Source organism: Acartia tonsa, chromosome 8, assembly GCF_053477335.1.
Source record: "Acartia tonsa isolate MP-2025a chromosome 8, ASM5347733v1, whole genome shotgun sequence".
Classification (NCBI taxonomy): domain Eukaryota; kingdom Metazoa; phylum Arthropoda; class Copepoda; order Calanoida; family Acartiidae; genus Acartia; species Acartia tonsa.
The window spans coordinates 33,719,291-33,747,258 of record NC_137267.1 but is presented as its reverse complement, the minus strand read 5'-3'; the positions used below and the strand labels follow the sequence as shown (position 1 = coordinate 33,747,258).

Sequence of the window (27,968 nt, the reverse complement as noted above, 5' to 3'; positions counted from 1 at the left end):
CAATACACAGACTAAATTACCAATGGCAGGCCAGAATACATTTAAATTGACTAATGGTAGGCCAATATAATGCTTTTTATAGGCACTATAAAATGCTGCTCAATTTAACAACAACAGCAATTGACATACGTGACTCTGTCAGACGTTCTCATACTCTAGTTGTAGGGAAGCTTCGCTGGTAAAAATATTGCAATTCTTTAAAACATTATTTATTTATTTGAAAATATGTAAATGGTTAACATAATATACTTGAACAAAATCTATATCTTGATTTGTTAGCATCGCATGGTTTAGCAAACCTAAAATAATACAATTATTATAGAAAACCAAATTAAGAAAATAAAAATTCAATTAACTTTCTTTAAGGGTTACTTTTACCTAGGAGTTTAACTTAAACCTGATATTGGACCACCAGAGCCCTAAGCAAGCATAAAATTATGCCTTTTCCCCATAAAATTTCTAAAATATTCTTACATCCAGCTACTTTAGTATACATGCTCGTAATTAGTAGCGAAGCTACTCTATAATTCACTTTGTCTGTCCGTGAGTCGCTGAAATTAAGGGATTAAATAAGTTCACATTCATTTACACCAAGTTTCATTTAGGTTCGTATATTAATTGGGGTGCTAGATCGATTCATATATTTTTAAGATTTCATGATTTTCTCGACTCCTATTCAAATTTTTTTAAGACATTGCTGTATAATTTACTTTTTCCGAGAGTCAAATCATATATAATTAGCTTCGCTACTTGCACATGTTATCATCCTTGTTTATATTTTACTTTCTAAATCTTCTTGCATAAGATGACTTTAGACAAACACCTGCATGGGCTGAACATCCTGAAATTGAGTTAAATTATTGTTGGGCCCTTAACATCTAAGGGCTCTGTATTCAAGGAATAACTGAGAAGGTGGCTTAAAAATTACCTAAAACCTTTTAGTTCAGTAGTTATTGAAATCTTATTGAAAGCTTCAGACAAAAAAGCCTTTCTACTGGAAGAGGCATGTAGAAATTTTCATGACTTAAAAATTCTTTACTCACCATTTTTTTATGGATATTTATAAAAGGGGGTCTTAATATAACAACTTACAAATTCAATTCAAATTTACTTCCATTAATAATCTTTTCAATATCATTATTTTCAACAATAGCTTTCTTAATTTCTTTTTCTTTAATTTAGAAATTTGAAAAGGCGAACCAAAAGTTTCAAATCTGCAGCTTTTCATGAAAACATATTTTAGTCTTATCTCTGCCCTACCTTACCTTACCTCGTAATAACGTGATTCTCCTTCGTTTTTCAGTTGATCAGTTAGAGAATCCAAAGCATCATCCGCTTGTAATTGGATGCTATACTCTAACACCCAAGGATATGAACTTAAGTAACATTCAACAGACAACCAACCGCTTGAATGCACGACCTCTTTCTGAGAAGTTCTAACTGTGAATGGTAATAAGTTGCTCCTGTTTATGGGCTCATTCCCCTAGTCAAACTATTCATGTCGCGCACCTGACATAGCAGCTGTAGGAACCATTTTTAGCATCTTTAGTCATGACGCACGATTCGAACCTAACACCTCCCCAACGACGAGCATATGCGCTATGTGTTGAGCCACGGTCTAGGGCACTTTGCAGCCGTTACCTCTTCTGCAAGATGAATTAAAAGTATCCCGTATTGACTGTGCATCATAATCCTTTCCCAACTCCGTCTCCAATGCTAAACAAATTAAAACATTGTTTTCTATCAGATCTAAATCTTTAAATCACAGCCTCTAGTGAAAGCGGCTCACCCATGGATACTTAAATGCAAATGGCAGTGGTGAGCCGGAAAACACTTTGGAAACACCCACCGGTTCACTGGCATTGCAAAATGACTACTGTCACTGAGCAGGTGGATGTTTCCAAAGTGTTATCTTGCTCACTGCCATCTATAATACAAAGTAGAACGATGTCTGTCTGTCTGTCTGTTTGTCTGTCTGTTTGTTTGTAGCGAAGGATCTCGCTAACCGCTGAACCGATCGGGTTCTCCTTTACAGGGTAGATTCTCTTAGGTCCCGGGAAGGTTTATAACTATTTTCTTGGGGGGGGGGGGGGAACACTGAAATTAAAACTAAATTAAAATTAAAATAAAAATAGAGGGGTCGACTACCCCCCCCCTTCAAAATTAAAAAAATTCTTTTAAATCTAAAATAGGTACGAAAAATTTGTTTGATCAATTCTCTTGCCCCTAGAGGGTAGGGGCGAAGCCGCTAGTTTTGAAATAAATATTTTATATTTGTGCCCTAATTTTCTCAGGTGATAAATGTTGATTAATATAAAGTTGCTTGCTGCTTAAAAGGATGACAACATCCATATATAAGTGAAGCTCTGAAACGGTAGGATAAACGAACATTAACACTTGTAGAGTGTCAGAACTGAAAAATTTAAATATAAATGTATATGTCAAAACAAAATTGTAAGTAAATTTGTTGAAAAACTGTTAAATACAGTTTAATGTTTAGGTACATACTTACATTCTTAGGAGTTTATTATAGAGACGATTCGCCTATAACAATGTACTTTGTTGTTCATGGAATCATTATTCTAAAATATCAGAATAATAGCATAATTATAACACATAAAATTTTTTAGTTAAAAAATGTTAAAAATAAAAATTTCTTAAAAGGACGTACGGACTTTCTGGTAAACGATTTTAGAGTTGATATGCTTCCTAAATCACACCTAACTGTTATAGGAATCGTCATGCAAACTTTGAACAGTTCCAAAATGTCTAAATTAACAAAAAGAGCTAACCGTTCCGGACGGACGGACCAACCCAATTTCAAACAAAATATTAAATATGTAATTCAGCCAAACATACAACAAAACACAAATACACAGTAGCTGCTCTACTAAAATACTTACCTTCTAGCTCTTGTTTAGAAATTTCATCTGGATCTGACTGTTGGGTGGCTTTGGTTATTAAAACATCAGTCTCATCTTCTTCATCATCATAGTCATAGTATACTGAATAGTCCACATTACTTCCCTAACAAGGATGACAACATCAACAAAAGCGAAGCTTTGAAACGAGAGGACAAACTTACATTAACACTTGTAAAGTGTCAGAACTGATTAAACATAATTTTAATGTATAAGTCGTAACAAAATTGTAAGTAAATTTATTGCAAAACTGCTTGATTACTTTACTAAATACTGTTTAAGTACATACTCAGATTTTTAGAACTTAATTATAGAGATGCTTCGCTTAATATTGTACCTTGATGTCCAAAAATCGAATAGAATAAATCTATCATACAAAAAATATTGTCAAAAAGGTTAAAAATCAATGCTTTAAATGGACGTACGGAATTTATGGTAACGATCATAGAGTTGCTACTTTACAACTTTACGTAATAGGCTACCTGAATAAATGAACAATTAATTATCAACTGAAGAAAAATAAGAAGAAGAATAGTGATTCTGTATCCAAATGATTTACCCAACATCATTTATTACATTTCAAGTCTTAATCTGAAAAGAATTTGAATTTGATTGTGAAATACAAATTAGTTTAGGTTAGGTTCAGTTAGGGTAAGAAGAGCTCCGCAAGGATATTAACCCAAAGGTATAGAAAAAAATTAACAACCTCCAGAAGCTGCGCCCCTTATATCAGGAGGCTCTGTATTAAACGCGTGGCCAAGGGGGCAGAAAAAAAGTTTAAAACCATCAAAAGACTCAAGTATGAAAAATCATATGTAACCCTTCTCTAAAATGCAGAACTCAATCGACCAAATGTAGATTAAAATTTTAAGATTTAGACAATAAAACTTTACTACTTATATAATAAAACTAGCGGCATCTATAGGCTTTGTATTCAAAGGGATAGAGAAATTGCCCAAACCATCCCAAGACTTAAATCTGAAAATGTAAAAGCCAAAAAATCATTACGTGACATTTGCTACTGTATATGAAAGTACTAGCGGCAATACCCCTAGAAGCCTCTAGGGCACCTGAGGGGAGGATGGGGAAGGTGTTGATTTATTCAACCCATTTTTTTTATTTTAGAATATTTTTTTTTTTTTGGGGGGGGGGGGAAGGGTGGAGTTTACCAACCCCCATTTTTAATTTTAGTTAAAAAAAAATTTTTTTTTCATGAGCGAATTCTTTTTGGAGGGTGGTGGTACCTTCCCCCAAAATAGATATAAACCTTTCCTGGACCTATGATAAGCTACACTGAAGGAGAAACTTTTCGATCCAGCAGTTGGCGAGATCCTTCGGTACACATAGAAAGACAGACAAACAGACAAAGCTCCTGTTACTTTATTAACGGGATTACCGAACATGGACTAAAAGCTATAATCAACTACTTAACTATTTATTAATTTTATATTTGGTAAATTCTCTAAAATTTTATCATAAAAAGATCGCAGCTGCTCTACAATTTTTTTGTTGGTTTTCAGTCAGCCTGTTACATGGTCTATTTTTACTTTTTAACGGTTTAGTGGTTGGCGTGATACTTCCGTACAGACATACAGACAAACATCCTGTTACTTTTATAAAATTGTTATCTATTTATTTTCAGAATTTTAAACATTACTTTCACAATTTTAAAGATAATAATAAATATTGCCATTCTTGTATAAATAGAAGAAATTTAAATACTCTGTTCTGCAAAAAAATATTTAATATACTTTATCCTAATGTATAATGTCACTTGTTTCAAAATTACAAAAAGTCAAATCTTATATTTTAAAATCATAATTTTCACTACATAACTATATTAAAGTTAAATTATTGAGATTTCAAAACTATTCATCCCACTGACAAAAAAAGAAGGTATAACAAGTTCTGGATTGGTTGACTACTACGTCTACCAGGCACGCTATGACAACTCACTTGCCTACACGCAACCCTGTTAACATTAGCGGTGTCGTAATATCTTTAACCTCACTGTTAACTCATTATCGGCGCCGCTAACATCAAAGTCCCAAAAAATATAAAATCCGTGTCCGAATGAAATTGATCTGGACAAAAAACGGTTGGATGTAAAAAAAAAGTTACTTTAAATGATCTGTAGTAAATTTAATTGCCTAAATAAAAGTACTTCAGAGTCAACTTAATGAAACAAATCCTTCCCCAAGCAGAAGATGATGGATTTACCCCCTCCCCCAACATTTGATTTTAAAATTATAAAAAAATTCGATAAAGTTATTATCTTTAGGTGACGTTCCTCTTGATTATTTTTCGTAAAGAATTCTAATGCCAATCGTCATGTCAAATGAACTTGTTTTTTTATTACGCAATATTAACAGAGTATCATGGATGGAAAACTGGAAATTTCACATTTTATTGACTTTCAATTAATGCAATAGGGAGATAGAAAAATGTTATTACAAATCCAATTTTATCTCTCCAAAAGTGAAGCTACTTTATAGTAAGGTCATGGATCCGTTCGTACATCTGTCTGGCAGACTTATTGGTATCATGCAAGTCAGAAACTGACTTGCTTGCATATTGCTGGATATCCTTGCAGAAAATTACAAAAAAAACTGGTATAGTGGATATAGAACACGTGGATATTGTGAAAGATTCTGCTACACCCTGATAAAATGTTTCTCACAGCTGTCTAATATAACGATACCCCTCATCCTAAGCCCTGACCGTGGAGGAACGTATTGACCTATATATGAGAACTATATTAGCAACATCAAATTAAAAACTTATATTCCTCTGGCATAATATCCACGTATTCTATATCCATTCCTGGTACACGCCCGCCACGTAAACACACAGAACACAATTTTTTATATGTTAACGAATGTTGAAATAAAGATCATAAAATTAATACCATTTTTGTTAGCCTAGGACTTCGGCCCCTTGGGGCTTTGATTGTATTCAGAAAAAAAATAATTTAGTATAAATGACAACAATAAGAGGCATAACAGTTTTCACTTTTCTTGGATTTTTTCTATTTTTTTCTGGAACGGAGCCAACAATCTAAAAGAATCATTCAAAAAAAATCATAAACATCTATAATTTATTTATTGGAATGAATATAAATTTAATAAAAAAACGCTCTTTTTCCTTAAATAAAAATATAATTTTTGCTTTTTTACGTCTAATTTTATATACCCTTGTAGATTGTTAAGGTTTTGTTAAAGTGTTTATAATTACTTGATCATTATCAATATCTATATCTAGAGTTTAATTATGATATATTTTTTGAAACTATGGTGCCTATAAAAAAAATGACGTCATACAATACAAATAGCCAATGCATATGATAGACCAATACACAGACTAAATTACCAATGAAGGTGTCTTAACCATAACACTTTGGTTAAGTGTGACTTCCGAATTTGCGGGAAGTTCTAGAGATCTTAGTCTTACGGACAAAACCCCCAACACCAGGAACCATCAAGTTTCAACAGCAGGTTTGAGTATAGATTTATTGACACAAACTATTTCAAAGTCCTGAAATTACAAAATCAATTAATACAAAATTCCAGTTTTTATATCCACACAATATTATTTGCTTTTTAAAAATCTTTTTTTTTCTACAGTTAAGAATCTTTGGGTACTTTGGCTCTAAAGGAAAATTATTTGATTTAATAGATCATTGTTAAATGCATAAATATAAGCACATAAAAATTACTAAAACATAATATTTGAATCATAATAAAGTTTCACGTGTAGCTGGCTAAAGCCTTTAAACTTAATAAATCCGTACTATACGCCATACAATTATTTATAAATGAAGAAAAATCTACCTGAAGTTCTTATGGTTTAAGCACCTGGCATACTAGGGTTATTCACGCACTATGAGACCACTGATAGGCCCGACTCAATTCTCCGAAATCTTTATCCACACACATATCATTCAAAAGTAACGTGGAGAGACCCAAACATAAACAATATTCAAATGCCGCGACTCTTTAGGAAAGTTAAACAAAGACGACATTTTTTCTGACTGGAATTATAGAATAAGGAAATTAATTTCGATCTTGACAAACACAAAGCTTCCTTGAAAAGAGGTTAAGACAGCAGGCCAATATACATTTTGATTGACTAATGGTAGGCCAGTATGACGTTATTTTTTATCGTCACTATAAAAAGCTTCATGATTTTTATTTTTCAATATATATTTGACATATAATATTTAGCGCAATAAAGAATTGCTAAAAAACTATCTCTTGTGCAAGATTTAATGTTTGAACATCATTTCAATATCTTAAAAGAAAGCCTATATTATACCGAATGGTTTCTACAACAGCAGTTTTCTTGATTTTTTGTTTATAAGCAATAATCTTAAATTTTTCCCGTTATTTTATTGACAAAAAAAATTAAAGAGAAATAGTCAACAAAAAATTTTTTTTTTCCTTATAAAAATCAAATTAGAAGGCTTATCTAGAAAAAATGCTTTTCAATGCTGCTTATATTAACCCCTTCTAAACTACTGTTAAGTTTTGAATTAGATTCTCAATCACTTTAAATTAAAATTCCCCCCCCCCCCAATTTTTATTTACTTTTTCTTTTAAAATCTAAACTAATAAATTGGGTTATCAAATTCTACTCTACCCTCCTCAAGTACCCCTAGACTAGAGGCCTCTAGGAGGCGTAGCCGCATGTATATTACAAAAGAACAGTAAACTGTAGTTCATTTATTATGATATAGAAAGTGCTTTTTACGACAAAAGTTTCAACTAACAACTTACTTTGAAAGTGTGGCGTTAGAATTGACAGGCGACAAACCTTATAGTCATAGCTACGCTATTACTTATAGCAATTGTAGAAACAGTTTGAAATGTCGTCGGTTTTGGACAAATTATTTCCCCGACAAACAAGCTTTCCTTTTTTGCCATTAAAATTCATTTTTTGTCTCAATAATTATTTAAAAGGATAGAAAATTAATCATTTAGCTTCAAAAACATATTAGTCTTTTTTTTCTATTGAATTTAATGTCAAATTTAATTATTGAAAGTGGGGGAAAATATATACGGAGAAAATTTGGTTCTCATTCACAGTGTACACTATTGGGTTTGTTTTGGTTTTCTGTGTTCTGTTTACATTATGCTAAATTACATTTGTCGGCAGAAATATATTTAAAAAAAAAATTAATTTCATCCATATATTTTCATGTGTTAATGTCAGAAATGCCACTTTTGATTGTAAAAATAGTGGCTGCGTCTCTAGCACCTAGGGTCTATATATTGAAATTATATATTTGGTAGTATAAGATATGTCGACAATAAAAGATCGAATATTGAGCTACACATCTATATATAAACATTTTGTTGAACCTTTTCAAATAAATTAATACAGAGGGAAGGGGGGCCTTAGTTTCTACCCTCCCCCATATCTCTATTATTCCTAATTTAATTTAGAAGTAAGAAGTGGAGGGATCGTTTTCTTTATAGTTAATTACATAAAAATAAATTAAGTGGTTAGGTAACAAAGAAAAGATATAGCTATATAACATTCCTGACTAACTTAAAAGAAGAGTCGTATGGACAATGGTGATGCACGGCCCATCAAAGAGTAGCTTTGGTTCCTTTTTAAAAGTAATGTCTTATTTTAATTATGTAAATTTCAGCTAAAAATGGATTCCCGAACCATTGGAGGAGTGGACAATGGTTATATCAAACTTGAGCCCCTAAATCAATTGACGGGGGGTGTGGGACCCCCCTTAAACACGTCTCAAGTTTTTCCTGGGATTCAACATTTCATGATGGATGAAAATAATATCAAGGAAAGTTGGTGTAGCTAAACTCAGAATAAAATCTAATTTAAAACAAACAGGATTAATGTGTGTATGTCTATAATATAGAACGATTGGTCCAAATATTAATAGAGACTTAGTATTGATACAAGTCATATCTTAGACTACATGGCGGGGATGTTCCGTTGTATATATGTCATCTACTTAATAAGAGATTTATAGCTCAATTCCACCTTGTAACCAAGTAAAGTTGAAAAGAGAGGGTTACAGTCTTGTAGATTTAAGGTTTTTTAATTTCATTACGTTTTGGTTTATTACCTATTGTTTTATAACTTCTCACCAACTTACATGTATTGCTTAGACTCAAAATCAAGAGAAAGAAAATTCATTTGAGTGCAGTGTATGTCAAAAGCGCCTAGCCTCCAAAGAAGGACTGAGACGGCACGAATTACTTCACGAGGGGGCTGTTCACGAATGTCAACTGTGCCATAAGAAATATACTTCACATAAATATCTTAATATTCATATGAGAAGTCATACGGGTATGTTTTTTATTTGTTTGTGTCCGTAATTTTTACTCACTAATGTATGGTCAGGGATAAGGTACAACCAAAGAAAAAATATATTTGGCGTGAACTTGAAGTCATGTGTCAAAAAATGATTCATTATATATTTCGTGACAAGATACGAGGTTTTTTAATGTTATTGGTAAAAACTAATAAGGTTCCTCATGAATTACAACTTTAGATAACTGACGCAAAATCCTAACAGATCCTTAGTTATTTTACCATACAATAATTTACCTCAATGAAAATAACTTTTAAAATCTTACATTGGTAAATAAATTATATAAAAAGAACAGAGGTGAATTCTTTAAAAACTTTTGGCTCACTAAAATCAGTGAGGCCTGCTAAAAATTTAGAGGGGATAATTTTGCCTTACTAAAATTTTAGTGGGGCAAAAGTTTTTTAAGAATTCACCTCAGTTGTTTTACTTTTGATATTCTGATTTTTTGTAGATTCACATAACAGGCATATTTATATTTATTTTAGGTGAAAATTGTTACAATTGCTCTGTGTGCAGTAGAAAATTTCCCACAAAAGTTTCCTTGTCTCGACACGAGACTATTCATGCTGAAGTTAAACCTTTTAAGTGTTCACACTGTGACAGAGGTTTTTCACAGGTAAGCAAGTACATTGAAATTAAGATTTTTTACCCCGGCCGTTTGAAATTAGTATCAATCAAAAGTTTTAAAATTTAATTTTATTTTTATTATTTAAAAAAAAATATTTATACCTACATAATTTCAGGAAAGCGGGTTACGACGTCATGTTCAGCTACATACAGGAAATCTTCCCTCCACATGTGATGTTTGCCAGAAAGGTTTTCCCAACGCAACAACTTTGAAAGCGCATATGGCTGTTCATATGAAGGAAAATATGACATTCAGTTATTTATACCATTATTGTAGAACTTGTCTTTAAAGTTCTGTCTGTAAAGTGATTATTTGAATAGAGGCTTTTTTAATTGGAAAATTTCAGATATTTATATTTTATTCTTATCAGCTGAGAAAATCATGTCCCACCATTAGAAATTCATTTAATCCCATAGCATTACAGACAGATCCTCAATTCATAGGTCAAGAACATCTTCATTAAAAAATTGGCCGTCTAGTTTCAATAACAGTTGAGTAAATCATATTTCTTCATAGGACACACAGACAGTTAGTTAGAATAGTTTAAATTTCCAACTTCAATTGTTAAATACCTAATGATTATACCCCTTGAAAAATCAATCAAGAGAATGTCATTGTTTTTTTTTGCTAGGAGGAGGACATGCCTTTTGAATGTGAAATGTGCGGCAAAAAGTTTGCTAGACATATTTCTTATGATGTAAGTAATTACAATAACCAGAAAATAAAGAAAATTAAATTTATTACCTAAATAACCTTATGAGGGGGGGGGGGGGCGGGGGGGGGGGTTGAGGAGGTGCATGTGTTTGTCTGTATAGGGGCAGTTTAACGAAGTGTTCTTCACTATACCTAGCATGTAAAGAAAGAATTACAATAAAGACTTTATAGTTACAATCTTGTGATATTTGCATCATTTAGAAATGTAATATTTTTATTGTTTGATATCATATTTTTTACTATTTTTTACATATTCCCGATAAAATAAAATACTAATTTAAAACGGTAGATACCTAATATTGTGATTTTTGCTTAAAAAAACTTTTGCAAAATGTTAGGATTTGACATCTGCCATTTTAACTTTTTCGTATCTTTTTTCTCTATTATAACTTTTATTTCACACATCTTATTTTTAGGTTCATATGCGCTTACATACCGGTAATCTTCCATTTAATTGTGACATATGCCAAAAGAGTTTTGCTCAAAAACGTACCCTGCAAAAACACAGGTGCAAAACTTTTTCAGTTGAAGTTTAGTGAATTTGCATTTTGCTTTCCTTTTTTTACGAAAAGAATAAGTTTGGTCTCTTTCAAAAGTGTAATTTCTATATAACACGGGTCAGTATGTACGTGATTCCTTCTGTCTGTTCATAATTTTTTTTATTTACTTATTGAAAAAATAGATACCTATTACTTAGAATTAAACAATTATTTGTTGCCCTATTACCTACCTATATTGTCAATTTCTAATGAATTTTTGCAATTTTATTTTTGTTTACCTACTTTGTTAAATAATCCCCAATAAATCTGTACCGCACTTTTTGTCGTTTGCTTTTTGTTTATGCATTTCCTTTGTTATAAATTGTCCCTGTTAAAAAATGTTTAAAATATTCCAGGATGACTCATTCTGAGAAGGAGCATAAATGTGGAGATTGTGGGAAATGTTTCGCCCGCCAAGATTTACTCAAGGTTTATATTATTTTACAATTTATGGTTTTGATTATACTTAACCACTTATACTTAACTTACAAACTAAATATTTCACCCTTTTCGTCGATATAGATTTCTGTGAGATTTTCTATTTTAAAAATATGTAGGTAGATATCTTAAACTTTCTAAATGTAATTACAAAAATAATTTGTCCGAAAATTAAAGGCATTTTTTGAATGATTTAGAATTTTAAGGTTTTAATAGAATAGGTATATAAATAAAATATGAAAACTCACTAGAAAAAAGAACTAGGTATAAAATAATATGAAGAAAAATGATATTTTTAAGAGAAAAACTTAAACTTAATCTTTTAATCTGTTTTGAGCTAAATTATCTATCGTTTTTAATTTCCCATTTATATACTTTATTTTTGTTTATCCCATAATATCTAACCATCTTCAATTTTCAATCTTTCATTCTTCCTTATATTTTTAGATTCACATGAGAGTGCATACTGGAGAGATGCCTTATGAGTGTAAGGTCTGCCATAAAAAGTTTAACTACCCTAATTCCCTGCGGCTTCATGAAAAGAAACATTTAGAAGGTATGTACAATTAATTTTCATAAGCGAAGCTTTTTTTATATTATGGATGTGTCCTGACATCTTTTCTATGATTGGATGGATAGCTTATATGACAAATTTTAATATTTTAGCTTGTCCTACCTATTAGTGATGGCAATCCGTCGAATTTTTGGGCCGGATTCGGATTCCGGATTCTTAAAGAATCCGTCAAAAAAAGTGGCGGATTCCGGATTCGGACTCCGGAATCTAGCAATATTTTAAAAGGATTTTTAAATTTTTTAAAAATTAAGTGCTACATATGTCCTAAAAATCAATGTTCTTGGTGTTCTCTATAATTCACTTCCGAGAATCGAAGATATTATATATAATGATGAAAATCTTTGCCTTCAAAGAGGAGGAGTTGAAAGAAAAAATTCAAGACGCTAATTTTAGCCTACCAAAAAAGAATCCGGAATCCGATATTAAAAAACGGATTCCGGATTCGGATTCCAAAATTGGCCAAAAATTGGGCGGATTCCGGATCCGGATTGCTAACCCTACTAACTATAGATTTTAATCTTTTAAAAGTTACAACAAAGCTTTATTGCGGTTTCCCCTAGGGACCTTAACAAATATTATCTATTTTGAAAACTTTTTTCAAATAAAGAGGGAGGTTGGTTATGCTAAAATTCCGTAAAGGTGGGAGTTTTAAGAATTAAAAACAGTAATAGAACGATAAAATTTATGTTAACTTTTAAAACAAAATTGTCTTTTCAATAAGAAATAACACATATTTAGTGAATATTATCGTTCTACTACTGTTTTTATGCCTTAAAACTCACACCTTTACGGAATTCTAGCACAACCTATTTCCCCCTTTAAACTTATCTTATTTTAAACTATGTACTCTATTTTATGATAAGTGTATCCAATTAAAATAAAGCTAACTTTTAACGTTTTTAGGTTCATCAAAGGAATTCCAATGTGATACATGTGAGAAAAGATTTTCTAGTCGTGCAACATTAGCAAGACACACGAGGTTGGTCAAAATTGATTTTTGTAAAAGTTACATTCTATAACTTACTTTGTCTGTTCGTCCATACGACATGGAATTTACTAAGACGCTTTAGGAGATATGCTTCTGTACTTTGTTTTGAAGAATCTTCAGACTAATTAGAATCTATTTTATATATCAATCTGCCCGTATCGCTATGGGTTAGTTAGTGTTATTTCTATTTGAGGAAATGGGATTTCAGCAACCACTAAACGGGATATGCTTCTGTAATTTGTTTAATTAATAAAAGATTCATTTAACAAAATATTAATTTTGTTCGTCTGTACATTTGGTTTTTTTTTTTTTTTATAAATTTTGTTTTTAAGTTAAAGCATTGCTTCTCATGCATTTTTAAAATTGTTATGTTTACAGATTACATACTGGAGACCTGCCATTTGGATGTGATACTTGTGAGAAAAGATTCCCGGACATAACAACCCTGAATGCGCACAAAATAGTGCACACAGAGAAAGAGTTAGAATGCACAGATTGTGGGAAAATGTTTAACAGGTAGGTATTTTGTTCCATAGAAACAGTGATACGTTATTTAGGGGGGGGGGCAGAGGGGTTTAATATTATTTAAATTACTAGCGGTTGTGCCCCTAGCATCTAGGGACTATGTAATGGAAGGGTTGGACAAAAAATAGCCTAAAGCCATCTTAAGATTCAAATTTAAAAATAACAGTCTAAACTTTAAAGCCATAACGTAAACCACAATGGAGGACTTAATCGGTTTAGAAGTTATGGATATCTTAAGCTAAAAACAAAAGAAACATTATTACTTTATATATCAGGATTGTTCATTCCTAGAATAATATAAAGATATTTTGTTTACCTTTAAATAGTTCTAACTTCACTGTTACCTATGTAAGTTTAGGTAAGAGTAAGAGTGGGGACGAGAAGGGATTTGGCTTTGCTTAATGATGATTTAATAAGACCAAAATAGTACCAAAAATATTTTGTTAACCTTTGAATAGTTGTAACTTATTTTAGGTTTGGTCGATTTTTGAGGTATTTTTGAATACCTACCCACCCATTGATTATAAAAATATATTTAGGGTAAAATTGTTAGAGCTTCACATGAGATTACATACCGGAGATTTACCATATGAGTGTGATATCTGTAAAAAGAGATACCCATTGAAATACAGTCTAACGTAAGTTTTTAGTCTAAATCATTGATCATGAATACATTTTCTTTTAGTTACTCAAAGACTTTCATTCATAAAACTCAATTCCGACAAGTGGCACAAATATTTTTGACTACCTTACTACTTTTGTTGGCAATTTAGGCCGCAATTCGAACTCATTAACTACACTACAATTGGCTAAATGTTTATGCAAGATATAGAGTGTGTTTTATATTTACCTTACAGCTTTGAAATCTGTCATTCTTTTCCAATACAATATTTTGGATCATGGAAAGAAAACGAAGTAGCGGGTTTCGTTGTATTCTCACAGTAGCTTTTGATAGGTTATTTATTTTAGGTTAGGTAAATGTTAATGATCCTGGCAGGGTTGGAGCCCCCTGAAGGGGATAGAAATAAGAGAAAAGCCGCTGTGAAAATACGACGAAAACCGCCGCTTCGTTTTCTTACCATGATCCTATTTTCTTTATTCCTTTAGGAAACACATGAGGGTACATAACAAAGATCGAGAGAAGAAGTACAAATGTAATTTATGCGACAATACTTTCTACACCAAGGATGGCTACACCAGGCACATGATGGTACATTCTGGTGATCTTCCATTCCCGTGTGATGTAAGGATTTTAGAGTTGGTAGCGTAGCTACTCTACAATTTTCTTTGTCTTAAAGTATATCCTGTTCTATTGTTTAAATGCTTCATAGTTCATTGTCAAAGGCTGTATGGTTATCTTTTGAACTCTTCCGTCAGTAAAAAAACTAATTTTGTCTGTCGTAATCTAGTGGCAATATAGTCCTCTTTTAAGTGTAATATCAATTATTTTAATAATCGTATATTTTGATAGTATTATTTAACTTAACCAAACCTAATAAGTAAAAAAATGTAGTAAAGAATACCAAGGCTAATATTCAGGAATGAATATATTGTTCATCATTAAAATTTAGATGTGTGATATGAAATTTGTGATGAAAACTCAGCTTGAGAACCACATGAGATGTCATACCAAAGAACAGCCTTACCAGTGCAACCAATGTGATAGGAAGTTTAGTCAGCGTGGCAGCTGGAAACGCCACATGCAGCTTCATACAGGTTTGTCATTGTTTAAATTTCACTAATACGATAAACTGCATCATCAAAACATAAATAAGCGATCCTCGTATTTTTACCTGTCAATACATATTTTTTAGCCTAAATTGTTACCTACCATGTAATAATATGATACAATAAATTTAAGATTACCTAGCACAACTAGAAAAATATAAACTATATTTTTCAAAATTTTCATTGTACATAAAATTTGATTTTAAAATGCCTAGAACTTTTTTGTTATTGAAGCTGAGGCTTCAAATTTGGGGTATTGGGTCTACTTGTGGCAGTCTTTCAGCAGTTAAAGCGTGGTATTTCTTGAAGGCTTCCTTTAATGTTGAAATGTTCTTTTTAGGTGATTTGCCAATCACATGTGATATATGCAACAAATCCTTTGCCAACAAAGCAATCCTGAAGTCACACATGCCAGTGCACAAAACAGAGCGGGATTATGAATGTATGGAGTGCGGGCGTGGGTTTACTAGACAAAGTCAGCTTAATTATCACATGAAAATTCATCAAGGTGCGCTTTTTTTCCTTTTCATTGTTTAAGGCATTAAAAATCTTTTTTCAAGCTAATGATGTATTGTATATTATTGGATTTAAACAAGCAACCCAAAAATCAAGCGATAGGTTTTGTGAGTTAACATTTCAATTTACATTTATTACTAACGGCTACGCACCTAGAGGCCTCTCTAAGGGATTTTAATTGAGGGTAGGAGTTTTTTTGCAGGAGACATTGGAGGTACCGTACTCGTCCCCATAATAGTTAAAAACCCTCCCTGGACCTATCAGAATCCTATCGGTTCAGCAGTTACCTTGGAATTTAAATGTTATATTTACATTTTACATAAACTATTAATACAAAATAATATTTAGGTGATCAGCCGTATGTTTGTAAAATTTGCGACAAGGGATTTATTCTACAGTGTAGATTAGACAAGCACATGAGAACACACACCAAAAAGAAACCATTCTCCTGTGAGGTTTGTGGCAAAGGATTTGTAAAAGAGAAGAAACTAACTCTGCACATGAGAGTCCACAGTGGAGAAAAACCTCATGAATGTGCCATTTGTCAGGTGAGTGAATATCTGTTTACCTAACTTTACATAGTAAGGTGGGGGGGGGGGGGGGGGGGGGGTTAATGGTACCATCTCGTAATCAGTGTACAAATGGCACTTAGAATCCAAATTTTGTTATGAAGCAATGTATGAGTAATCCTTGTAAGTCTATTTTCCCTTAATCGAACAAAAAGTTGGAAAAGTAACGGCTAACGGCTCAGTCGAGATGGTTGCATTACCCCCCCTCCCTATCTAGTTTGTAGGGGGTTATTCTCGAATAAAAATTTCAAAGAGATCTAGGTGACCCAAGGACATGATTCGCTTGTAATGGAAATTGATACTTTAACTCCCAATAAAGGATAATTTAACTAATAATAGTTTAAGATGTCTGGAAGTCCTAACTAACTTTTCACGCTAATAAGGTGCACCTGTTAAGTGTCCAAGGCATTATGATTCCTCTGATCTCACTATTGGTGCCAGGGTTGTCATATTGGGCACTTTTTTTGATATTGGGCGGCCCAATTGCCCAAAAGTGGTTTTGGGCACCCTTTTTGGGCAAATGTCGTAAAAAGCATATAAAAGGATATAAAATAGTCTAAAACCATACTGAGACTTATTATTAGAAATAAAATAGCCTAAAACCATCTGAGGACCTTTAAAAGCTCCACTAGAAAGGAGAACCATATCGGTTTAGCGGTTAGCAAAATCTTATTCTAGATACAAAAAAAGCTTACTAATCTATATAATAGTTAATATCACCCAAAAAATACTCCCGCCCCACCCCCCTCTTTTTTACCCACTCCCCTTTTTTTCATCCCCCTCTTTTTTACCCACTCCCCTTTTTTCACCCCCCAAAACGTGGGGTGCCTATATCTGCCCAAAAGGTCCGTGCTCAGAAAATATATGGTAAACCTTGATTAACAATGACAATACAGAACCTCCCTGGACCCTGGATAAGTATCTTTATTTTATATGGAGTTTTACTCCTCAAAAATTTTCTTTAATATTATAAGAAAGGCAGCTAAATAGCCTTAAATCATACCGAAACTTATTATTTTAAATAAAATAGCCTAAAACCATTGATATCAGGACCTATAAAAGCTCCACTATAAAGGAGAACCATATCGGTTTAGCGGCTAGCAAGATCCTTTACTGGAAAGGAGAACTATATCGGTTCAGCGGTTAGCGAAACCCTTCTCTAGATACAAAAAAAGCTTATTTAATACTTATTTTTGCGGGAACTTTTGTTTAATGAAATCTTCCAATTTTTAACATTTACAAAACAGCCTGCTTTATTGAATCAAGATCCATGACAGTCCGACATCAGAGCTCCAAAAATTCTAGAGTTATCTCTAAATCTATCAAAAAGAATGAACTTGATGAAAACATCTCTTTCACCCCTGAACAAACCTGGAAAGCCATAAAAGCCTCTAAAGCCTCAAAGGCCGCTGGACCTGACAACATCACCAACCTACACTTAAAACACCTTGGACCAATTGGAGTTAGTTACCTAACAAAAATCTTCAATCTATCCATGACCACCAGCGATATACCTGACATTTGGAAGAAATCAGTCATCATTCCACTCCTTAAACCAAATAAACCCTCAGATGAATCCGACTCATTCAGACCTGTTTCCCTTCTTTGTCCTGCCATTAAGATCCTGGAAAGACTTCTTCTCCCATCATTAACTGAAAACCTTAACATCCCTGTCCTCCAACATGGCTTCCGGAAAGACCATAGTACAGTAACAGCTCTCAACGACTTTAATGAGCAAGTTACCAATGGTTTTAACAAGAAATTATCAGCGAAACCTGATAGAACAGTTCTCCTGCAGATCGACTTAAGTAAAGCATTTAACATGGTAAATCATGACAAGCTACTTAAGGACCTCAATGGATCTACCTTACCTCCGACACTTAAACGTTGGTTCTGTGGCTACCTTAAAGGCAGAAAGTCCCAGGTAAACTTCAGAAACACTTCTTCTAAGTTCCGTAATGTAAGGGCAGGGGTTCCACAAGGGGCAGTCACCTCCCCTATCTTGTTCAATTTCTACCTTTGAAACCTACCACACCCCCCAGAGAACATTCAGGTAGTTCAAATGTGACGACATAAGCATTTATGCCACTGGAAACCCGATACCAAGATTAGCTGAAACCATCAACAAATACATTCCAGCAGTCCTGAATTTCCTGGAGGAGAGAGAGCTTAAGGTGTCACCAACGAAATCTACAGTGACCCTTTTCACAACAGATACCAAAGAATTCAACATCAAACCATCTATATACATGAATAATGTTGAAGTTCCCCATGAACAAACACCAAAACTCTTGGGAGTTACATTTGATACAATGTATTGCTATGCTAAACATGTGAAAAATGTAACTGACACAGCTAAGTCAAGGGTTAACATGATGAAATCCCTAGCTGGCTCCACCTGGGGCCAAGATCAAGAAACACTCAGTACCACCTACAAATCTATTTGTAGAAGTGTTCTAGAATATGCTGCACCAATATGGACGCCTGTCATATCTGATACCAGCTGGGATAAACTTCAATCTGTACAAAATCAAGCTCTCAGAATAATTACAGGCAATCTAAAGATGTCTTCAGAACCCCATCTTCATAGAGAATCTAAAATTTTGCCAATTAAAGATCATTGTGAAATGATTTCAAAACAGTTTCTCCTGTCAAACTTTGTTTCAAACCATCCTAACCATAAACACACTTCAAAACCCCTTCCACCAAGAAAAATCAAACCTTCTATTCAAACTTACAGGCCTAACATAATTAGGCATCTACCTGTTACCAAAGACAATCTAAAACGTAAAACCAAAGAAATACATACCAAAGAAGTCAAAACAATTCTATCAAAATATCCACCAAACAAAGTCTTACAGAGAAATCCCCCAGAAATCAATATAGAAGAGAAAAGACTTCCCAGAGCCACAAGAACACAACTCTCTCAATTAAGATCTGGATACTCCAGACTTTTGAAGTCTTACCTTCACAGAATCAACGAATCAACAGACGACAAATGCCCCAACTGTAAAATACACACCCACACTACTAACCACTTGTTCAACTGCCCTCAAAATCGTACCAACCTAACTGTTTTATCCCTATGGACTCAGCCTATCCAGGCGGCGAATTTTCTCAACCTCGACACGGGCATAACTTGAACTGAACAGAAAAAGAACTGTGATGACAATTCCTGCTGGAGGCTTATCAATCAATCAACAGATCTATATAGGAAATAAATGTCTATATATGAGCTCAAGTTTCCCAAGCGATAAATGTTTAAAACTCATAGTGCTCCGATAATTCGTAATAAACTCTCATTGACCAGAACGATAAGGCCCATTATTTTACTGTATGAAGAATAAATTCATTTTTTTATTTCATGTTGCTATTTGAATTATATTGAAGTAGGTATTACATTTCTATCCATAAAACAGAAAATTTAAATTTATAACCCTTTAAGGACGATAAATTGAAATAAAAAATATTAAGATCCTAAAATAGTTTAAAAGAAAGAAATTGTCAGGGAGAAGATAATGGAAAAATAGGGTTAATAGTCAGAATTCAGATAACCCAAAGAAAGTAAATAAAACATTGAATAAACCTAGCCAATAGCAAGATAATTATATCGAGCCCAACTCTAGTTAATTTATATAATAGTTAATATCACCCAAAAAATAGGCCCACCCCCCCCCCCTCTTTTTTCACCCTCTCCCCTTTTTCTCTCCCCCTAAAAGGGAGTGCCCAAAACTGCCCAAAAGGACCTTATATTGGGCGGCCCAAAACTGCCCGCCCAAAACCGCCCGCCCAAAATGACAACCCTGATTGGTGCCAGACGTCTGACATAGCTGCATTAGTAACAATTATACCTTGCAAGTATAAAAAGTAGACATCTATATTTTAGATATTTCGTTTATAGAATACCTAATTTTTCTATTACTTTTCTGTCAGCCAAAAATTGTTAATTAAATTGAAATAGTTCATTATTGTTCACGCTTTTCCTCAACAGTTTAGCGGATTTAAAACCGACACGCAACTAGCGGCCAATGGATCCTATAAATAGACACATTTGCTGAAGCAAAACTGGTTTTACCTAAATTGTATCTGTTCCTTCTTCGCGATTATAGAATTTCAAAGATTTTAACAAAAAATGTGTGATGATTTGACTTTAAAATGGCCTTTGATGTAAAATATACATGCTGTATATTACCCTTAACACATGAAAGCAGTAGTTGTTTTAAAAACCTTTTTTTGTAGATTAATTATAACTTATAAAATTGTCGACGGGGTAACTTCTGACTTTATCTAATGCTTGTTTTTCTTCAAATTACCTTGAAATTTTAAACTTAGAAAGTAAAAACAGTAATAAAAAATAAACATATCATTTAACTAAAAATACTGGCACAATTGATTTACAACATATACTTTTTTTTAAATTGAAGCTTTTCTACAATTGGGGTCGGTTAGTCTGTCCGTCCGTCAGTAACAGTTAGCTTTTTAGGTGGAACAATTACCTTTTTCATTAACTTGGACATGTTAGAATTTTCCTATAGATTTCAAACTTTGCAAGGTTATTCCTGTACTAATTAAATACGGTTTAGAAACCGTATTTCTATAATCATTACCAGAATGTCCATACGCCCTTTTTTAATATGTTGATTTTAACTTTTTTTAACAACAAATTTTTATGTGTAAAAATGATCTAATTGATCTGATTTTTGGAATACTGATTCCTAGGACAACAAAGTTCAATGTTTAAAGCAAAGCATCTTTATAATCAAGTCCTAAAATGTAATTATGTCCTTTAACATTAACCTGTATTTAAACAGTTTTTTTAATTACAAACAATTAAACAAATTTACTTACACATTTGTTCCGACTTTTATAACTTTATATTCTGATTATTCACTTCTTAAACTGCACAATGATAATGTCAGTTTGTCCTACGGTTTCATAGCTTCGCTTTAAAGATGTTGTCATCCTTGTTTATATAGAAACAATTAGCATTGCCACTCGAATTTTGTATGTAAAAAAGACACGATAGTATTAAGTTATCAACCCCATAAACAATAGATTGTTGAAGACATTAGGCCTTTAATTGATTATATCAAAGGACTGTTTTTAATAAGTATACCTAGTCAAATTAGTTAACAACTTAATAGTTCATTATACATTAAATAACAAGGATGATAATTTCCATAAAAGTGAATCTATGAAAGGGTAGGACAAAAAAACATTAACATTTGTAGAGTGTCATAACTGAATAAGCAAATATACATATATGTATATGTATAAGTCTAAAAAAATGTAAGTAAATTTGTTGCAAAATATTGGATACTGTTTAAGGACATTCCTACATTTTTTATATGCTTTGTTTATAACATTCTACCTTTTTGTAGTAGGAATATAAAAAATGTTTCAAATCAACTTTTTGTAAAAAGACAACGATTGTAGAATTGCTACGCTTTCTAAATCGTACCTTACTATTACTACAGAAATAACCAACCATGCCAAGTATAAAATCAATAGGACAATTATAAAATGCCTAAATTAACGATAAGATCTATCCTTCATGAACAGACAGACGAACAATAAATATAGAAAACCTTTACATGTAAAGGTTTTCTAATCTAACCTAAAGACTAACCTTTATTAGTTTGTTAACGTAAAATCCTCCATTATTAAAGATACTTGTTGTATGTATATGCTTCTATCCTTTATTCTTTATCTTGAAAGAGTCTTGTTTTTAAAAAAATATAGTTATAGATCAACAAGGACCAAAATCTTTGACCTATTTAGATTATGATCACATTTTGAAAAAGGTTTTGCCATGTCTTAAATAAGATACAAAATTAAATAATAATCGTTTTCAATTGCTAAATAATCTTAAATACACAAGACATTAATTTGGTGTTTAATGAAGATATACTAGCTCAATATAAAAAAATAGCGATTGTGCCTATCGATTTCAAACTTTGCATGGTCATTCCTGTAGTATTTTGGTACGATTGTAAAGCGTAGCAACTCTATATTCATTACCAGAATGTCCGTACGTTCATTTAAAACATGTTGATAACTTAACAACTTTTTTAACAACAAATTTTTTATGTGATCTAATTCTCCGTTTGATCTGATTTTTGGTATATAGATTCCTAGGACAACAAAGTACAATATTATAAGCGATGCAACTCTATAATCAAGTCCTAAAAATGTAAGTATGTCCATAGACATTATCCTGTATCAAGCAGATTTTTTTAACAAATTTACTTACAATTTTGCTTCGACTCTTGTACTTTTATATTCTGATTATTGAGTTCTGACAAGTGTTTATGTCCGTTTGTCCTACCGTTTCATTGCTTCGTTTTTATGGATGTTGTCATCCTTGTTCATTATATCAATTATTTTATCCATATAAAATTCAAAATGGTTTAAAACAAAAATATTTACTTTTGTGTAATAAACGGCAAAGGATCTAAACAATTAGAATTAATAATTAAAAAGTACTTTTGATATGACTTTTTATATCACTCATAATGCATAAAATAACCATTGTTATAAATCCTAAATATGCAGTGTTGAATTGTCTATAGAAATATTGTTTTAAAACCTCAACAAATATGACAAACTTATATTAATAAGCCATGAACATTAAGATTAAATGCTATTTTAAAGTCAAATCATCGCACATTTTTGGTTAAAATCTTTGAAATTATATAATCCTGAAGAAGGAACAGATACAATTTAGGTAAAACCAGTTTTGATTCAGCAAATATGTCTATTTATAGGATCCATTGACCGCTTGTTGCGTGTTGGATTTAAAACCGCTAAACTGTTGAGGAAAAGTGTGTGTTTATACATAAACTCTCAAACAATTAGGTACACCATATTTCAAAGTAAAAAGATTTGGATTTTATTTTGTTTTAAAAAATTCCTTTTTCCAAAGTACTTAATATTGTTAGTAGCGAAGCTACTCTATAATTTGAAATGTCCGTCTGTCCGTATGTCCGTCTGTCCGTCTGTCCGTCTGTCCGTATGTCCGTCTGTCCGTCTTAGTTTGGGGGAAACGTAATTTTCTCGGCTCCTATAAAAGATAAAAGGCTGAAATTTTTTGACAACATTTCCATTATGAAGGAGCACAATTAACTATAAAACATCAATGGCGATAGGACCGCTTTTTAGTAGGTTTTAGGCTATTTTTGTATTTTTCACATTTTTCTCCATATCTTTGGTGTTTATGGTCCGATTTCCAAATTTTTTTCAGTTATAGAATCAAAATTAAATTTCCTGTCGTTTCAAGAAAACAACTATGACGGTCAGACTGCCTTTAAGTAGGTTCTAGGCTATTTTTGTATTTTTCACATTTTTCTTCATACCTTTGGTGTTTATGGCCCAATTTCCAAAGTTTTTCAGTTATAGATATTAAAATTAAATTTCCTTTCGTTTCAAGAACACATCAATGGCGGTCAGACTGCTTTTTTGCAGGTTTTTGGCTATTTTTATATTTTTCACATTTTTCTTCATATCTTTTTGTAGTTAAAAATATCAAAATTAAATTTCCCGTTGTTCTGAGCATCCAGTATGTAATTTACTTTGACCGTCAGTCTGTTAGTCATAGTACTGAAATATAAATAAATATTAAGAAATTAAAACAAATATTGAAAAGGTTTCGTGATTTTTTCCTAATATACATGCTTTTGTCAACTAATATCTAAATTCGTATTTAATTGTTTATGCTTTGCTACTTATGGATGTTGTCATCCTTGTTAATCTGTTTTTGGTTAAACTTATATTAATTTTAACTAGTATGAAGCTTGTTGTTTTCTTAAGAATTTTTGCAAATATGGTTATTATTTTATAGAATTGAGAAGTCTTGAATAAAGCGAAATATATTTTCTACAAAGAAGTGTGCTCTTACTGTGTAGTTAGCTCTAGCCGCGCGTTTTTTGAGATTATTGTTTTCATTATTGATTGGAGGCTAAGTTTTTTTTTAAAATAACTCTAAGCTCTCATACAAACAAACATACAATCACTTTCATAGTAGAATATCAATTAATCTGGATAATAAAGAAAATACCTACTTTATGTGTTTTAGGAAAGATTTTCTTACAAGCGCAGCTTAATCTCTCATGCAATATCTGCTCATGGCGTTGAACAAGAGGAAGCTAAAGATCTCATTATCACCCATCAAACTCAAGGAATAATATGGACAAAATTTGTTTTATAATTTGACGGAAGGACAGAAAAACGGATTTGATAGATTAAAGTGCAGATTTTTTGCTCATGGAAGAGTACAAACGGACAAAGTGGGTTACATAGTAAATTATGGAAATCTTTGTGACTAGTTTCAAAAATCTATCTTAAATGACACCCGAGAAATGATCATAAATTTGGGAATATATATAATTAGTATAGTTATTTATCGCATCGTATTATAGACAGCTTTCGTGGATATTAAAACGAAAAATTTTAAGGTTAAAACCAGTTTTGTTAGCCCTGAAAGACCGAAGGATTAGTCTAACAAAGCTAGTGTTAATTTTATGATTTTTATTTTAGTATTTGGGGAAAATTGTCTGTAATACGATGATAAACATGGCTTTTCAGTATGGCTGAGAACCGGTTCTATTCCACCGGATATTAATTGATTTTGAAGCCATACTAGAAAAATAATGATTTTACCATAATATTTTGTGGATAGAATTTAAAACTGACGAAACTGAAGAGAAATATGATGCTTACGATGTTGACAACAACGCTGATACTTACGACAACAATGATCTTGATATCCATGACAATGATTTTGATGATATTCATATGGAGGAAATTAGTAACAGGTATAACAATTGATTGCTGTAGATGAAATCTCTTGAATCTCTAGTGAAAATTTTAAAAAACTCAAGTTTCATTGTTAAGTCCTAGCGGCTTCGCCCCCAGCCAGCCCCTTTCTTAAAAAAACAAGGATCTACTGCAGTTCACGGTAAAATATTGCTGGTAACGAATATTGCCAAAAATTTATGAATTTTAAAGGCTGCTAGCTGCCAAACGGCTGAACGTACAGATCATACCCGCACACAATTTTAAGCGGTATAAGAAGGCCTACAAATAATCTGGAATAACCAAGATCCAATGATGCACAGGGAAAGCTTCACTGAAGAAAAAACGCGTAAAATAGGCCTTTTTCGCGTATTTCTCTGCACTGCGAGATAATTATGCATTATTGATTTATAGCTATTCCAGATTATTTGTAGGCCTTCTTATGCTGCTTAAAACAGTGTGCGGGCATGATCTGTACGTTCAGCCGTTTGGCAGCTAGCAGACTTTAAAATTTATAGATTTTTGGCAATATTCGTTACCAGCAATATTTTACCGTGAACTGCAGTAGATCCAAAAACAAGCATCTCAGAATGGGCTATAGAGTATAGGTAGCCTAATCACTAAAATTATTTGTGCATAAAATCTTTCAAATTTATTTGTAAAATCTTCGAAATTGGATAACAACTTCTGTTAACATTACTTCTATTATTTTAGACTATAGATGGATTTGTTTGGTGTTATTGTTACCCATTAAATCGATTAAACCGGTTAAACAATACTTATTTGTTTTATGAACCCACCTTAGCTGTTTTTTTTTATTGATATTTACTAAGGCCATCTTAGGGTCTAACTAAAGCTTCCCTGAAAAGCGCCAAGCACATTAAAAATATTTTATTATCGGTAGGATAAAACAAAGTGATGATGAACAAGTTAAGATGGAGGACGGGGATGTCAAAATTGAGGTAAACATTAATATGTTTGTGGTAGCGTAGACAATGCCCGATAAATTTACGTACAAACCCAATGATGATACACAAAATTACCATTTCTATAGCCCAATGTCTCCTCCCCCTCCGATAGACAATAGCGTGTTAATATGTGCCGATGATATACGTATATTTTTCTAGTATATTTGTAGTAGTTTGCAAAGAATTAGGTTGGTGGTAGATTTTTCACTTGTTGTAACCAAAACTTAAACACGAAGGATTCCAACCAAAAAAAAGTTAAAGCACTAGTATTTGGTGCATGGCAGTTAATGTGGTACAATGTGGAACTGTGAATAAACTTTTGGATATCCTTGATTAAACATTATTTTCCATAAAAAAAATTTGATGTCTTGTTAGCTCTAATGGTATATACATATATATCAAGGTAAATGAGGAAGAAGCGCACAATGACAAGAATTCTATTGATGTTGACTTCAACCATTCTGAAGCTGTGGCTGTTCTTAACTCGAACAGTCATGACATCGCCAAAGCTGCTATACTTAAGTCTAAACTGGCTACCTCTTCTGAAGGTAAGGCGTATTAAATACTAAAGTAGCTGGATGTATGTATGTTGTGTGTCCAATTAGGTCAATTGAATTTCCCTTTTTCAGGGAAGTTTATATTGGTGGAGAAGGGGGGGGGGCAATGAAAATGAAGGTTATTTATCGCTTCGTATTATAAACAGCTTTCCGCGGATATAAAAATGTACAATTATAAGATTAAAACTTGTTTTGTTAGTTCTGACAAAATACATGATACATGATTTTTCGGTAAGGCTGAGAACCGGGTTCTAATCCAGCGGATATTAATCGGTTTCAAAGCCATACTGGAAAATGTTTTATAACTTTAAGCTTATTAGTGGCTTTGTTTGTATTTGTAAATTACAACTCCTAAAATATTTTGGATATGAATTTTTTACATGATTGTATTTTCTATTTAGGAAACAAAAAACGAAGAAATGATATTAAGAAGGACTTTGACAGTTTTGCCGCCGCCATTTTTGAAGAAGATTTATTTTTATGGCTGATGTTTGGTCTAGTCATACTAATATTTATTGTTTTCAAGTCAAGATAAACTTTAGTTATTCTATATTAATTGCATTTTAAGATATTCTTATATTGGCATTCCCTACATTGTCAAATTAAAAGTCACCTTTAATATCATTGACCCTTATTACCTAGATTTAGAGATTATTTTCAAATATTTGAAATTAAAAGGCATTACCTACCTATTAAACATATGAAAATATTAGATACGTTCATTTTATTTTCTATATTTTATCTTTACATAGTTTTTAGATATTTATTTCTTTTTAAAATAATTGGCTAGTTCAATAAAATTATTGTAAGATCAAATGTTACCTTCTTAATAATCAGTATTAAATTGTATTGTAATTTTTTAAGAATCAGTTTATGATAAAAATTATTTGTTATTGTTAAATATAAATAAAAAATTTAATCTTAAGATTTTATCTATTTATCAGCGTAGCCCATCTTTGAAGTATAATTGTCAGGCTGTCTTTACGTTATAGGGTGTTAAAGGGTTCGTCGAATCCTATACACCTTACCTAAAACTTTAAGAACACTAGGAAAAGAAGGTACATTTGATAATGAATTTATGAGTTAAAAGTTTGTTTTGCTATTCCTAGGTTTCAAAATATTGGGGGATTAATATTATTTCTTGAATGTATTGTACAAAGTAAA

General features: G+C 32.2%; 2 protein-coding genes across 2 annotated transcripts; one reads left to right on the top strand and one right to left on the bottom strand.

Moving 5' to 3' along the window:
* Nucleotides 1–195: 195 nt before the first annotated feature.
* On the bottom strand, nucleotides 196–3,519 carry LOC145325526 (uncharacterized). The gene is made up of 5 exons (XM_080168505.1): nucleotides 3,404–3,519; nucleotides 2,904–3,027; nucleotides 1,642–1,716; nucleotides 784–841; nucleotides 196–299 (listed from the first exon to the last, which is right to left on the bottom strand). The coding sequence occupies exons 1-5, from the start codon at nucleotides 3,488–3,490 to the stop codon at nucleotides 236–238; spliced, it is 408 nt and encodes a 135-aa protein (XP_080024631.1). The 5' UTR covers nucleotides 3,491–3,519; the 3' UTR covers nucleotides 196–235.
* Nucleotides 3,520–8,544: 5,025 nt separating this feature from the next.
* On the top strand, nucleotides 8,545–27,729 carry LOC145326762 (uncharacterized). Its single transcript, XM_080170164.1, has 20 exons — nucleotides 8,545–8,730; nucleotides 9,062–9,242; nucleotides 9,753–9,883; nucleotides 10,011–10,135; nucleotides 10,529–10,592; nucleotides 11,026–11,117; nucleotides 11,505–11,577; nucleotides 12,034–12,142; nucleotides 13,064–13,139; nucleotides 13,527–13,664; nucleotides 14,213–14,311; nucleotides 14,781–14,916; nucleotides 15,245–15,389; nucleotides 15,742–15,909; nucleotides 16,266–16,465; nucleotides 24,561–24,663; nucleotides 25,164–25,299; nucleotides 26,184–26,241; nucleotides 26,651–26,795; nucleotides 27,206–27,729. Exons 1-20 carry the CDS (start codon nucleotides 8,581–8,583, stop codon nucleotides 27,337–27,339), a joined length of 2,463 nt encoding a protein of 820 aa, XP_080026290.1. The 5' UTR covers nucleotides 8,545–8,580; the 3' UTR covers nucleotides 27,340–27,729.
* Nucleotides 27,730–27,968: the final 239 nt, after the last annotated feature.